This window comes from Puma concolor, chromosome A3 (assembly GCF_028749965.1).
Source record: "Puma concolor isolate L17-30 chromosome A3, mPumCon1.1.hap2, whole genome shotgun sequence".
Lineage (NCBI taxonomy): Eukaryota > Metazoa > Chordata > Mammalia > Carnivora > Felidae > Puma > Puma concolor.
This window is the reverse complement of record NC_141669.1, coordinates 78,807,722-78,821,934: the sequence shown is the minus strand read 5'-3', so window position 1 is coordinate 78,821,934 and position 14,213 is coordinate 78,807,722. Positions and strand designations below refer to the sequence as shown.

At 53.6% G+C, this 14,213-nt stretch overlaps 1 protein-coding gene across 3 annotated transcripts in view; it reads left to right on the top strand.

Annotated features, from left to right (window-relative positions):
- FAM178B (family with sequence similarity 178 member B) overlaps positions 1-9,671 on the top strand; it is a 115,400-nt gene extending 105,729 nt beyond the window's left edge. For 2 of the 3 annotated variants that reach the window (XM_086701265.1, XM_086701264.1), the window contains 3 exons: positions 6,888-6,965; positions 7,502-7,654; positions 9,293-9,671. In XM_086701265.1, coding sequence (XP_086557391.1) covers positions 6,888-6,965; positions 7,502-7,654; positions 9,293-9,442 — 381 coding nt within the window. In that variant the 3' untranslated portion in view covers positions 9,443-9,671. The other variant, XM_086701266.1, reaches the window with a different exon arrangement.
- Positions 9,672-14,213: the final 4,542 nt, after the last annotated feature.

The following is a 14,213-nucleotide window of genomic DNA, read 5'->3' as shown; positions in this document are numbered from 1 at the left end:
TTCCTAATTAACAGTCATGCATCCTTGTCATTTCCTTCTTGCTAGGACTTATGACCCATGACCTGTCCTGGTCAGACTCTCTTCCAAACTCAGCTTTCCGTTGAGCACAGCCCTCTGCTTGCTGCTTTAGTGCCGGCCCCAAGCCGAGGTCAGGGAGTAACCTTGGAGCAGTAGCAGCATGAGCAAGGGGAATATGTCATGTGGTTTGCTTGTGGGCACAGGGAAGAAATAGCATCCTAGAGGTGATGGCAGGTGCTGTATTCCAGGACCTGTCCCGATGGGGCTCACCTAGAAAAATGCATCCCCTCTCATCTTGTGTTCTAGTGGACATACCAGCTGGACAAGGTTTGGCTCTCTCACCAGGCTAAGGCTCTTGGCCTGGGGCCTGCAAGTGGCCCTACCTCAGGATTAGTCATTACTAATTATTGTTGTTGTTATTTGCCCATCCTGTGGTAAGGTACCTGGACCATGCCCTTGGGGCTCAAGCTTGGGGCCCTGCTCCCTGTCTGGGGGTACAGCCTCGTCTTCTCCCTGTCCTTCCACTATCAGGCCCTTTGGCCCCTGCTGTGCAGTGCAAAGGGAGCCTGTTCTTTCCGAAAGGAGGTGTCTTCAGTGTTAAGTCCCCTTTATGGAAAACACACATAGAGCTTGTTCAGCCTTAGGGAGAGAGTACAGACATCTGCTTCAGACCTAACCCTTACTGGAGATGGTTATGCAGTCGGGGGACCTCTCCAAGCTCAGCTTCCACATCTGCTCAAAATGAGAACCATCAGGCCTCTCTGGGAGCCCTGCTGGGTCAGGGCACTGTGAAGTGGTGCTGTAGGTTTCAATTTAATTTCAAAAAGAAAAAAGAAAAGGGAATTGGTGGAGGCCCAGCTCTAGCCTTGGGTCTGAATTGTGCCATGGCAGACCAGTGCTGCTTCAGTCTTTCCCAGACTAGCTTAGTTCTAGACCTTCATCATGTGTGGGTGCATCTGTCTCCAGCCGAGCAAAAGCCGTGAGTGGACCCACGTGTGGCAATGATGGGACCTGTGCAGAATTCTCCCCCTGGGGTCCATCGTCAGGCCCTCTGGACAGAGCTGAGAGCAGCCTAGGCAGGTTGTGGTTGAATGCAGGTCCTGTGAGCATAGAGAGGAGATAGCAAAGGAGGCTGCTCTGGGCTCCTGGCATCCCAGGCAGGGAGCTGATACCTGTAGGCATTCAGGGTCAGCTTCCTGAGCAGGAGCCCCTTGGCCCTAGCAGCCAGGCAGGGGAGGCCATGTCCTTTGGGTCAGTCTTGGTTTTCCTCAGCAGGTGTTCCTGAGTCGGCCTTTGTTCCCCACCGCCCCAACCCCAGCACCCCAGGCAGCTGCCCCAGAGCCTGGCTGGACCTGCTCCCACAGGATGCCCACCCCGCCTGGCAGCCCCCAGAGAGAGGGCTTGGTTTGGAGACTTGCCTAGGGTAAGCCTGGATCTTTGGTCATGACTGGAGGTGGAAGAAACCATAACGTTCTGGCCAGAGCGAGTGGCTTCCTGGGAGATCCTCTGCCTCCTTTCTGCCCATTTTTTGTGTAAATAACCCAGGCCACAGCCTGCTTCTTGGCATTAGCTGGAGGGGAATTTTCTAAAGGATGAAATTCCTGGGAAATGTTCACCCTTTTTTCCTTTTGTCTTGTGACGAAAGTGCTACAAATGGAGACTTGGCTGGTGGTTCCCGGGGTCAAAACTAGCTGGACCAGATAAAGGAGAATTTGGCCTTCCCCTCCTCCTGGGAGGGTGACAGGCCCTATCCCTCATCCTTGTCCTCCTTCCCCAGGGGGAGGGCAGGGCCCCGCCTTCAGGCTCTAGAGCCAGGAAGGAGGCATACTGCACAGCACAGAACTTCCCAGAAAAGTTGGCCCGCCTGACTCTGGAGAGAGACCCAGAAAATGAAAGCTAAAGGCCTCACTGGCAGGGGACAGTCTCGTCTTGTCCACATTGGGTTCAGGCACGTCCCACTCCTTACCCTCAGACTCTACTTTTCCCCAACTTGCTGACTGAGGTTTCCCTAGGCTTCATTTTCCATAGGGACTTCCCAGCCTCCACTGACACCCAGTGGGGGAGGAGCTGTGCCACCTGAGCTGGTGAGGGCCCATTCTTCAGACCACATCCTGAAGGCTGGAGAAGCATAGCACCTCCCACCCCCACCCCAAGGAGTGTCTCTGCACTGCCCTTTAACCCTGAAGCCACACTGACTTCTACCCCCTCCAGACACACACACACACACACACACACACACACACACACACACACACACACTAAGGGACTTGGAAGTGCCTCAGGCTGAGGAAAGGGCCACCTTGCGTTTCCAGCTGTGGAGGAAATGGGAGAAGGCAGGGGACCTTGGCTTCTCCATGTACCAGCCCAGCTGCTGCATGGCCCAGGCCCAACTTCCCTTCCCTGTGTCTTGAAAGGGAAGACAGCCCCATGTCTCCGTGGTGCCAGCCAGGACAGGAACAGGCTTGCTAAGTTCAGGAGCTGGCCACGGTGTGACTGGAGCAGGAAACATAACTCCCACACCTGGCTGTTTACTCTGCGTCCTCCAGAGAATGGCCTGCCCTCCCCACCTCTGCTGGTGCCCAGGGCCTGCCTCTCAGAGGAAGGAGGCTCAGGTGCAGCCCCCACCTAGCCAGAGCCCCAGTTTCTGCTAATGTCTGCTCCTGGAACCTTCACAAAACGGAGCAAGGGAGAAGAGTCTGGGAAGGGTGGGGTTCAGAAGAAGCTATGCATGCTCTCAGTGCCACCTTTTTCCCTTTTCCCTTTTTCTAGATGAGCTCTTTTTGTCTCTTACCTCTCCTCAATGCCGGGGTCACGGCGGAGGTGGGGGGGTGTCTCAGGAAAGGGAGAGGACGAGATGGGCTGGATGCTTCCCATGCAGTATGAAACCTTTCTTTCCCAAAAGTACAACTATAAAAACTGCTGTCTTTGTGGTGATTTCTGTGCACCCGTTGAATCACCTCCCCTTAGGTTGGATCAAAGTCTTCCTTGAAGGGCCTCCCCTCAAGGGATCACCCCTAAGTGTAAGGAAGATATGCACTCAGCCCTCCTTGTAGGTAGTGGGCAAGGTTTTCTTCCCGATTTGGGAAATCAGCTTATAAAATGTGGTAAACAGGGTCCTATCTTCAGGACTACCATTTCCTTCTTGTTATTCGCCACCCCACCCCCCAAACACACATTCAGAATAGTTTTCCTGGGATTTTCCCTCTAGATTCAATGATGGGAATCAGCCTAAGAATCAAGTTGTGAAACCCACACACACTTAGTCCCAAGCAGCGTTTTTCTCTCAGTAAATCCCCCACAGCACAGACTTTCCTCCAGGGCATTCCTCAGATCCTGGACCCACCCTCACCCTGCCTCCCTCCCAGAAGATAGATTCTTTGGGTGGGGGGGTGGATGAGGGGGAGCAAGATTGCCTGAAACCTCCAGGGACAGAGACTGGCCTCTGTACCAATTCCAGAGTGGCTCCAAGATCCCTTTTAGCCCAGGGCTTTGTACACAGCACAGGGGCCTCTGAAATGCAAAGATCACTCAGATAGGCGTCTTTCCCGGCCTTCCTCTGACCAACCCATGGCTCTGTGGCCCTTGGGTATTTTCTTGGCAACTCCTACCACCTCTCACTAGCAGTTTGTTCAGTGCCCTCTCAAAGAGGGGCCCCCGTGCTAAGAGCACTGCTTTTTCAGGGTCATGTCTTTCTCCCTTGCCCCCACACCTACCCTAAACCCAATAGGCTCAATCAATAATAACTGGTATTGTCTTTTTTAAAATTAATTTTTAAAAACTTTAATTGTATTTGGGTTATCCGAATAAAGCACCCACATTGTAGAAAAATAACCCTAGAAAAGAAAAGATAAAGGGTGTCCTATGTGAGAAGTAAGGGAGATGATTCATTTTCAGAAATACCAAATAAAAGCTGTGCTGACTGGTTAACAGTAGGTTTACAACCTATTGGAAATATGTACGAACCCCCCCCCACCCCCACCCCCTGCCGCCAACCCTCCAACAATGGAGTCCCAAACCCTTAGACACTTTCAGGTTATTCCCCTCTCCATTTTGCAGGCTTATTTTCGCGGGCTTTGCAATGAACATGCTCCAGGGAACAAAGAGAAGAGGGACTGAAAGTCTCTGCATCACCTCAAGGAACATACATTTGTTCCAATCAGACTACTTTGTGCCTTACACGAGCATAGGTGACAGCCGGGTAAGGCTGTAACCTCTGTAGTACTCAGCCAATGAGCAACCAGGGGAGGGACTTGCACGCTAGGAGATGAATTGTCTGCTGTAACTGCCCCGAGTGTGCCTGTCCATCAAACACTTGCTCTTGCAAGAACGTTGATTAAAGCCTCACTTCACTGTGCTCCAAGTCTCCACATTCCTCTGTTCCTCTTTTGATTGGGTTGGTGGACTTATTTCTCACATCCTATAATCCTGTCAGAGAGAGCCACATTTTCACTCTAGTGAATTCCATCAAAACTGATTCTGGTGCCTCCTTCCCTGGTGGGGTTGGGGGCCGTCTGTTCGCACAACCCAACCTCTCTGCTCAAGAGCCTCGAATGGCCTCCACTGCTCACTGTCTAGGCTGTCTGGGGCCAGGCCTGTCCTCAGGATGTTCCCTCCATCCCCTCTGCTGCAACCCAGCCAGCCACCTGATGGTCAGTCCCCCAATGTGCCCTGCCTCTGTTTCTTGAATCAGCCCTAGGATCTGTCTGGTGTTGTAATCTTAGCCCAGCCACCACCCTTAACAGGGCCATCTTCACCTCAGATCCTGCTGTTCCTTTGAGGCCTGGCCTAGCTTAGTCACTTCCTCCCTGAAGCCTTCTGAGCTGCATATCACCCCCTCCCCCACCAAAAAAACCTAGAAGGACACTTTCTCCTTTTGGTCCATGGGGAAGCTAAGATTTAGTATTTGTTGACCAAATGATTGCCTTCCTGAAGTATCTTTTTCTTTTCTTTTCTTTTTAATGTTTTTTATTTTTGAGAGAGAGAGAGAGAGAGAGAGGGGGGGGGAGGGGCAGAGAGAGAGGGAGATACAGAATGGAAAGCAGACTCCAGGCTCAGAGGTGTCAGCACAGAGGTCAACGCAGGGCTTGAGCCCACAGACCAGGAGATCATAACCTGAACCGAAGTCAGATGCTTAACTACTGAGCCACCCGGGTGCCTCTGAAGTATCTTTTTCTAATGTCTAAGTGTTTGTGGCTGTGTCTTAGTCAAGGCACAGTGTCTGGCATACAGACTTGTGCCTGCTTTCTGGGGGCAGTGGGGGCGGCCTGAGCTTTTTGCGAGGACTGAGGCGTTAGGGTTCTGAATGTTCTGAATGCTGTGGACCTTCTTAAGGCCAGGACAGGCTGGGGAAGGGGAGCTTGGGGGAAGGAGCAGCTTGCCAGCGAGCCAGCTCACTGACACGCCAGCCCAGCTGGGGGATTTGGGTACGGGCAGCTGCAGGACCTGACAGGAGCAGCTGGCTCAGAAACTGGATCTTGCCCAACCTGGGGCAGCACTGCCCGGAAGGCACACCGGCGCTCCCCTTGGCTTTCCCCACTGCGTCTTCTCCCTGCCTGCGGGGTGTGTTGTAGCCCAACCTGGCCAGACTGTGGGGTCACACCACCTGTGGGCCTCAGCTGTCGCGCTGAAGAGTAGGCTGGGTCCAGGGTGGGGGTAGGTGGCTTCCCTTCTCAGGATTTTGCAGAGTAGTATTTGAGTTCAACAAGACGATACTCCATAGTGTCAGGTCTGGTGCCCTCAAAAGTGGTTCTGGCTTCTGCCCTAAGGAGGCTATTGGGTCTGTGCAGAGTGGCCACTGCTGTTTCTGGGGCATCTCCAGATACTCTAAGAGAGGAGGACGGTATAGGCAGAGAAAGTGGGGGCACAGGGGAGGCTTGGGCTGGTTCTAAGCTCTAGCCCTGTTATCACCATGCTTAAACCCTGCTGGCTGTCTCTGGAGCTCGCCTCTCCCATCCCAGCTCAGCCTCAGAGCTAGTTATCGGCCACGGGCACAACGGTGGGGTTGTTTCCTGCCACCCTCCCTATCTTAGACATAGGAGTCTAAAGGGGACAAGGCAACAGGCACCTCTGAGTGGAGGAGGGGAGTGCCCACAGAGAGGAGTTCAGAGCACAAGGAGCAGGCTGTGTTTCAGGTCAGAAGCCACACCTGTCTTTGAGGGTCCTCCCTGCGCCTCACTTGGTCTGCACAGCAGATGAACGTCCCATAAGTGAATGGGCAGCGACAGAGTCCAGGGGCATCCAGGAATCAAACCATTCCCTGATCTGATGGAATTGGCCTTTGTTCTGTTTGCACATCCCCCCTCCCAAGTGTCCAGGGGGCAAGAGCAAGGATATGAGTTGGAGGATAAAGTGTGCAGATGCTAAACCAAAGCTGTCTCCCATTTGCCTCTCTTCTCCTCAGGTCGACATGGTTTGACTGTCCAGACAGGGCTCCACGTCTGTCTGTGCAAGTGGTGTCCTGCCGAGGGACAAGCTGGACACCTAGGGGCCATGTCCTCACATAGAGAATAGTGGCATCTGGCATGGGTGGGTGCCTCAGCGAACAGAGCAGGACCACAGATACCGGGCAGAGGTCAGAGTGGACAGGTCCCCAGCATGCTGGGCTCCCGGGACAGGGCTGTGTGACCTTATGGGTTTCTAGATGGCAGAGATTAGATTTCTCCTTTTTCTGAATGAAGGGAGGATACTCATTCATCAGAGGAAGAGTTCTGAGTGAGTGGGTCTATAGCCCTCCTTAGAGACACCTCCTTGGAAACTGTCGGTGGAAGCCCAGTGGTGGGCTGAGTCCCTGTCCTCAGCCGCTGGGCCTGAGAACAAGGAGTCTGGAGGGGACGGAGTTAGGGAAGCCTGTCTCTCTCTGTTCTTCCCAGGTCTGCTACCTGTGCCACAGCCTTCTGACACTGGCCGGGGTGGTGGTCAGCTGCCAGGACATTACTCCAGACCAGTGGGTGAGTTATCCAAGAGGCTAAGGTGGAGGCCAGCCCACTGTCAGGAACTGCAAAGAGTGGGAGGCTGAGAAAGAAGTGGGTCTGGGGAGCCAGGTTCCTTCCTTCTCCCAGTGTCCCATGAGGCATTGCTAATGGATACTGACCCGAGCCCCCAGCAGCTGCCCTGTTCCTCTCCTCCCTTTCCCACCCTACTTCTGGGTAGTCATTCAGATTCGTCCCTCTCAGAGCGTCTAGGTGGCTCAGTCAGTTGGGCATCCGGCTCTTGATATCTGCTCAGGTCATGATCTCATGGTCATGAGATCAAGCCCCGCATCAGGCTCCTCGCTGAGCATGGAAGCCTGCTTAGGATTCTTTTTCTCTCTCTGCCCCTCCCTCTACTCTCTCTTCCTCTCAAAAAGAAGTAAATAAACATAAAACATATATTAAAAAAAAAAAATCTATCCCTCCCTTTCTCTGACTTCATTCTCCCTCCTTCCCTACTACGGATGGGCCTGGCCCATGCCACACCCTCCCCCATGAACACCTCACCCCTGCAGGGAGAGCTGCAGCTGCTGTGCATGCAGTTGGACCGCCACATCAACACCCATATCCGGGAGAGCCCCCACGCCATGCACCGGACCAGACTCAAGGACCTGGCGGCCCAGACCTACGTCCGCTGGCAGGAACTCCTGGCTCACTGCCAACCCCAGGTGGTGCCCCCTCAAGCCCCCCGCTTAGGAGGGGAAGGAAGTGGTCAGGTGGGCTGCCCAGAGCCAGCAGCATGCCAACCCCCACTGCAACTCCTGAGCTCCTGACTGGCAGATGGGTGGAGAAGGCAGCATGGGGTGTGGAGCTGCCTTGGAGGACCTTCATCTTTCTTATCAAGAATCAAATGCCCTGGGGCGCCTGGGTGGCTCAATCGGTTTAGCAGTTAAGCATGGGGACTCTTGATTTCGGCTCAGGTCAGATCTCCTTGGTTCTGAGCCCTGAGGCAGACTCTGAGCTGACATTGAGGAGGAGCCTGCTTGGGGTTCTGTCTCCCCACCCTCTCTCTCTCTGCCATTCCCCGTGTGTGTGTGTGTGTGTGTGTGTGTGTGTGTGTGTGTGTGTGTGTGTGTATGCACTCTTTCTCTCAAAAGAAATAAACAAACTTAAAAAAAAAGGATCAAATGCCCAGTGTGGGGGTATAGTGAGGGAGAAACAGAGAGCCCAATTCCTGGGCAAATGCAAAGAAAAACTTCATCCTAAAGAGGGTAGAGCCTGGGCCAGGAGTAGCAGTGAACAGGGCCAGGAAGGGGCACCAGAGGACCCAACTGTCTACCCTCTTCCCACTTGTTCTGCAGGCCTGAGGCTGGCCTCCTACTCTGCTGAAAGGGACCCTCTCAGTCTGCCCTGGTCTCTCCAATTTCTGTAGCAACAACCTCCACACCCCTGATTTTCTCAAGTTCTCTAGGTAATAATAGTCATAGGTACTACTTACTGAACTAAGACTCTTTTCTCTATGAATCCAGATAACCCCATGAGACAGGTATTGTTATGATCCCATTTTACAGATGAGCAAGCTAACCAGAGTCACTGAGAGGTTAAATAGCTTGCCCCATCACACAGGCAGCAGGCAGCGTGTAAATGTCAGAACCAAGGCACAGATCCAGCCTGACTCCTGAGCCTGCAGACTTAAGCACAGCCCAACCCCTGCTCTGGCAGCCTCTCTTCTGGCCTCTGTCCCTCTGACAGGCAGCACCGGCTGGCTCAGGAACTCTTCCCTCCCCTAGCCCCCAGCCCTTGATGGAGACAGGCTGGGTCTGGTGAGAATCTCTCCACCCATCCTCCCAATGCTCCTGGGCTCCCAACTTGCCTGTGCTCTGACTTCTCTGTTTGTCCTTCCTCCTGTAACCTCTGACTTGGGTCTGACACATTGGCCACAGGCTGTGGCTTGGGTCTCAGATTTCACAAGTCTCTGAGAAAGCTGGAGAGCAAACCTCACCCTCAATCCCCAAGGAACTGGATCACACTAGTCTCTGGTGGGGAAAAGCATGTTTGTCATGAAAAGAAGAAGTGATTCGTGGCCTGGCAAAGTCAAGAGGCCGGCCCCACTTTCCTTTCACACTGCCCTGGGCCTTCGAGCCAGGAGTAGAGGGAACCCAGACAGAGCACTCATGTGCTGTGGTCAAGTGGCCCGTTGACCCGCCGTGTTCTCCCCTGGACTGGGAGCCACAGGACTTTTGTAGTTCAGCACGTGACACGAGGAGCCTGCAGTGAATGTTGCTGCTGAAGAGTCGGAGCAGCATCAAGACGGTGGGCACCACCTGGGCCAGGGCCATCACACTCTGTTTTTCTCCTCGCCACAGGCCCAGTACTTCAGCCTTCAGCCCCTGGAAAGACTAAAGGAGCAGGGCAGGGCTGGCCCTAGGCTCTTGGCTCTGGCAGGAAGCGAACAGGGCTCAGGGAACAGGAGGAAGCTAAGAACAACAGAGGCGAGAGGAGGACCAGTGTGGTGAAGCAAGAGCCTGCCTCCACACGGCCCCTGACCCCCACCAGGCAACGGATATGGCCTCTCCCTGCCTGGCCCACCCCTCCGCTCTCCTTCCCTCCCAGCCATCTCCTATGCCCCAAGGCCTTTGTCTCCACACTCCGGTTTCCCAGGGCCTCCTGGGCCCTCCCACCCTCCTTCCTCTCTCCGTCACTAATGTGAGCTTTCTTTGTGCACACTAAAGTCTTATTTCAGCATCGGTGGTTTAAAAGATTTCCTTCAATCCCTATCCTGAGGGCTCTTGCCCAGTGTCCAGTTTCCTGACATCTCTGATTTGCTGTGCTGAGTTCCCACCTCGGACAGTCATGTGACTGGGTCTTCCTAGGCCCTGCCCCCTGCCCCAGAGGGCTGTTTGTAAATCCTGAGGGAGGAGCAGTTATTCCTATGGCCCCAAGAGCTGTCAGAATCCCAGGGAGCAGGGATGGGGAACATTTTTTGGACCCAGTCTGGGACTACCCCACCCCCACCCTGCTGGGGAGGATACACAGAGCGAAATGGTGGGTCAGGGTTGTAATTACTCTTAATTCAGTTTATTGTTGAGTTCTGGAATCAACTCCCCAGACTTAGAAGTCGGGGTGGGGGGCTAGCGGGGGGGGGGGTGGTGGCAGAGCCAAAAGACAGTTCTGGATACTGCTATTGCTTTCCCTCAGCTTTACCCAAGATCAGTTTTGTGGGCCTTGATTGTTAGTGAAGTGCTGGCTGTCTTTGACCTGCCCCCCCTTGAGAAGTAAGTGGGCCCTGTGCCCCACCCCCACTGCCGGGAAGGCCCTGGGTATCCCCATTCTCTGTCTCAGGCTCCTCCTGACTCTCGGTTGGAAGGGGGTGTTGCAAGGGCCATCCATGAAAGGTGGAAGTAGTAGAGGCTGGCCTGTGCCCACGCCTCAGCTCAACCCGAGTGTCTGCCGGTGGAGCTTGGCTGGTGCTTATGACTTTCTCTGTTTATGTGCCCCTCTCCTTTGATCTTTCATGCCACAGGGGTCAGGGTAAGTCAGGCTAACCAGGAGAGAGACCCCCCCTCAAAATAAAGGACCTTCAGGCCAAGTGGCTCAATTTGCAGACCTAAAGGGTAGCCCATCACTTCCTGGGCCTGTTTTAGACATGGCTGCCTCCCTTGCTGGGTGCCCAGAATGCTGGGAGCTGGGGGCATCTATAATTCAGAGGGCAGAGTTCTGGGTCATCTCCCTGCCATGTTCCCTTTGCCAGATGAGAGGTGGAAGAAGTCCTTGGCCAGGGTGACTTGGATGCCCAGGGTGACTCGACTCAGAGTTCTGGTTTCTGTTCCTGGCCGCATCACAGGCCCTCCTGGCCGGAGCACCACTGAGGCCCCAGCGGCATCAGGTAGGCCTGAGATCCTCTGATAAAAGAGCAAAGGCTCTGGTGAGCCAACCTCCTTCACCTCCCTCAGGGCTGCCCCTGCTTCTGACACTGCACATCCTGACAGTTAATCCTCAGCTCTTCAGTTTGCTCTGGAAACCTGGAAATCACCTTTGAAATTTCCCCTCTTTGTTCTCACTGCCAAGGGCAGAGAGGGAGTAGAGAGGCCCGAGAGGCTGAACAGGGGAGTTTCTAGTTCTTGAAGTCGCCTCTATGCGGCTATGAGAAAGAGATGGTGCTGTCCATCAGCATAGACATCTGGAGCCCTTCCCCCAATCCTGATTCTTGTGCACTGACCCCTCCTCCCCTGCTCCCCAAACACACTCATCCCCAAGAGGGAAATAGATACCAAGGAGAAAGGGGGTGTTGGTGAGTACTCAGTTCCTCCAGAGACCTAGCTGTAACCTGAGCAGAGGGGTGCACTTCGAGATCACCCAAGGGCGTCTGATATTCCCTGGGACATGTAACGGGCCCTCTCTGGAACTGGCTGGGAGCTGACCACATCTTCTCAAACGGGCCCGGGACCAGTTAGAGACTCAATCTCCTCTAGGCCAAGAATTCCACAGTGGTGCTGGCAACTTCACCACTTGCCCTTTCCAGATCTCTAAGCCCCTGGGAAAAGGCTGAGGGATATCCTGATTGAAGCCACTGGAAAAGCAGCATCCGGGGCTGTGATGACGGATGTTTTCCTGCTTCCTCTTGGTGATGGTGGCAGGGAGGGGCTGGGAAGGGAAAGGCTTCCCAGGTGGACAGCTTTGATAACTCTCCTTTAGGAGGAAGTAGAAAGAGGAAGTCCTTTTCCTATGTCCCCACTCACCTCAGTCCCCAAGCCCTCAGAAAGATCCCCAAAGGGTAGCTCACCCAGGCTTTCTCATTTCCCCCTCTGTGGGATGACAACAGTTCCTAGATCCATTGGAACTTGGCCAGGCAGTGCTGACTGAAGAACCCCAGGGTGAACCCTGGGCTCCATTCTCTCGTCCAAAAACTGCCTCATGAGAGCTAGGGGTAAAGAACCCAAATGAGGGACACCATGGCACATGACCAACATGTGGAGGAAAAAGAGGGGGCTTGCTGTTCAGATAAGACTCCTGGGCCCGGGGCGCCTGGGTGGTTCAGTCAGTTAAGCGCCTGACTTTAGATCAAGTCATGATCTCACAGTTCATGGGCTCAAGCCCCAGGTTGGACTCTGTGCTGGCAGTGCGGAGCCTGCTTGGGATTCTCTCTCCCCTCTCTCTCTCTGTCCCTCCCTTGCTTGTGCTCTCTCAAAATAAATTTTAAAAAAACTTAAAAAAAAAAAAAGCTTCCAGGGCCCATCTGTAGGGACTGGCCTGCACTGAGCTGCCAGTGGGTCCTTAGAGAACCTCAGAAGGCATTTAGCATATCTGTGCCTTTTCTTGACTTGGCCACAAGCAGGTGAGCAGGAGGGTCTGTCAAGGCCAAGGCCTGAAGGGTGGGTGGGTTCCTTAAAAAGAATATGCCAGACAGGCCCTAGGGAGACAGGATAGGTACGGGAGCCTTTTCTTTTTCTTTTTTTTTTTTAGTGTATTTTTTTTTTTTCTTAATTTAAAACCCAGGAATCCTCATTTTTGACCAGTTGTGCTTTTATTAATAAGTATGAATCATGAGCAAGTAGTCATGCAGGAAACTTTATCCTCTGCCCACCCACCCACAGAAAAGGCTAGTGCTGGAAATGAACAGAACACAGCAGGAAATGAGTGAAGGTAGAAGAGGGGAGCGGGGGAGCTGCAGCTTTATCTTTGAGGAGCATTTGGGAGGGAAGGGCTCCCAGAGTCTGTTAGCAGGAACAGAAAAGCCTGCCATAAGGCACAGAAGACTGTCCCTGCCAGTGAAACCAAACCACCTTTTGAAACTTTCCACTGGGGCCATTTTGCAGGTGGAGCCAGGAGCTCAAGTCTCTGCCTGGTGGGGGTGGGAGTGGAGGTGAGGAAAAACAGCAGGGAATACACTGGGGCTTAAAAGTTGTCTGGATACACTCTGACTTGGTGGAAAGACAGAATTGGGAATCCCGAGACCTGATTTGACATTCTGACCTTGCTAATTATCAACGTGACTTTAAGCAGGTTGCTTAACCCTTCTAAGACTCCTTTTATCTATACAATCGGAGAAACAATACCTACCTTTTAAAGAGTGGCCGTGAGGATGATGTGAGGAAATGTATGTGAAGGCAGATTGCAAAGTCTAAAGCACAGAACAAATGTAAGGGGCATTTGCATATCAGTTTACTTCCACTTACAAATAGACCCAGGGTCTAACCTGGATGAGTCCTACACACCTTCCTCCCTGCCAGCTGAAGCACAGCGCCTTCCCTGCCCACCCCATGCTAATTGTTAACTGGCTTGCCCTCTATCTTCAGCCATCTCCAAGATCACAGCTTTTTTTCTGGTGGAAAGGAGCTGCGAAATGTGGCTTTGGCCAGTGCGGGAGAAGGGGCCTTTATGTGTACCAGCAAAGACCCGATTGTTACTGAATCCAAACTGGGCTGCTTTTCCCAATTATCTCCACTACTCTTCTGGTCTCCACTTTCAGATGCCAAGTTTTAACTCAGAACAAAAGCTCCTGTCGGGACTGATTTATAATCCAGATCTGCTGACGGGGCCCTAGTGTTCCTCCCCTCCAGGACTGCACCCGCTTAAAGTTACCACCAGAGCCTCGGGGCTCCAGACTCTACCTCTGTCATTTGCCCTTAGCCAAGAGGAGGCAAGGCATCTGTGTCTGGGTGCCGGTGGGCCGGCCTCCCTGGAGTTTGTCCACCTGCCCAGCTCCGAGAACCAGCTGGCAAGGTCCACCCCAGCACGGAGGCCAGAGCTACAAGTGACTTCTAGGAGCCACTGTGGGCAGAGGCAGGCTGTTCTAAAGGTGGTGGTTCGTTCTCCAGCGCGGCTCCCCTCAGCCGCTTTCATCTGAAAACCAGGGCTCATGTCACTTGTTATTCAGTCACCCAGTGGCATCAGAAGGAGTCATTTCTTGGGGGTAGGCTCTGTGCAACAGGAGTGGAGGGTTGTCTTCACCGGGAGCTGGGTAAGGGTGCTGCTGCCCCTCTGTGTGGAGCATGAAAAACAAGGGGCAGACTCGCTGGAGATGAGTGGGTCATCCTGGTTGGTAAGACCCGTTCCAGTCTGACTGAGGGGGCCGGTGGGCGTTGGGGCCAAGAAACGAAGTAGAACTGGGGGGCAAAAGAGAGACCACTTAGGTCCGCCCCGAAGAGGAGCCTCGGTTTCTCCTGCACCCCTCCCTCGGATACTCGCTCCGAGGTGGCTTGCTCGCGTTCGTTCCTGTAACTGCAGCGTGGGGAGCCCCTCAACCCCATTCCTGACTCCGGTCGCCCAGTCCGCAGTTGGCCTTAG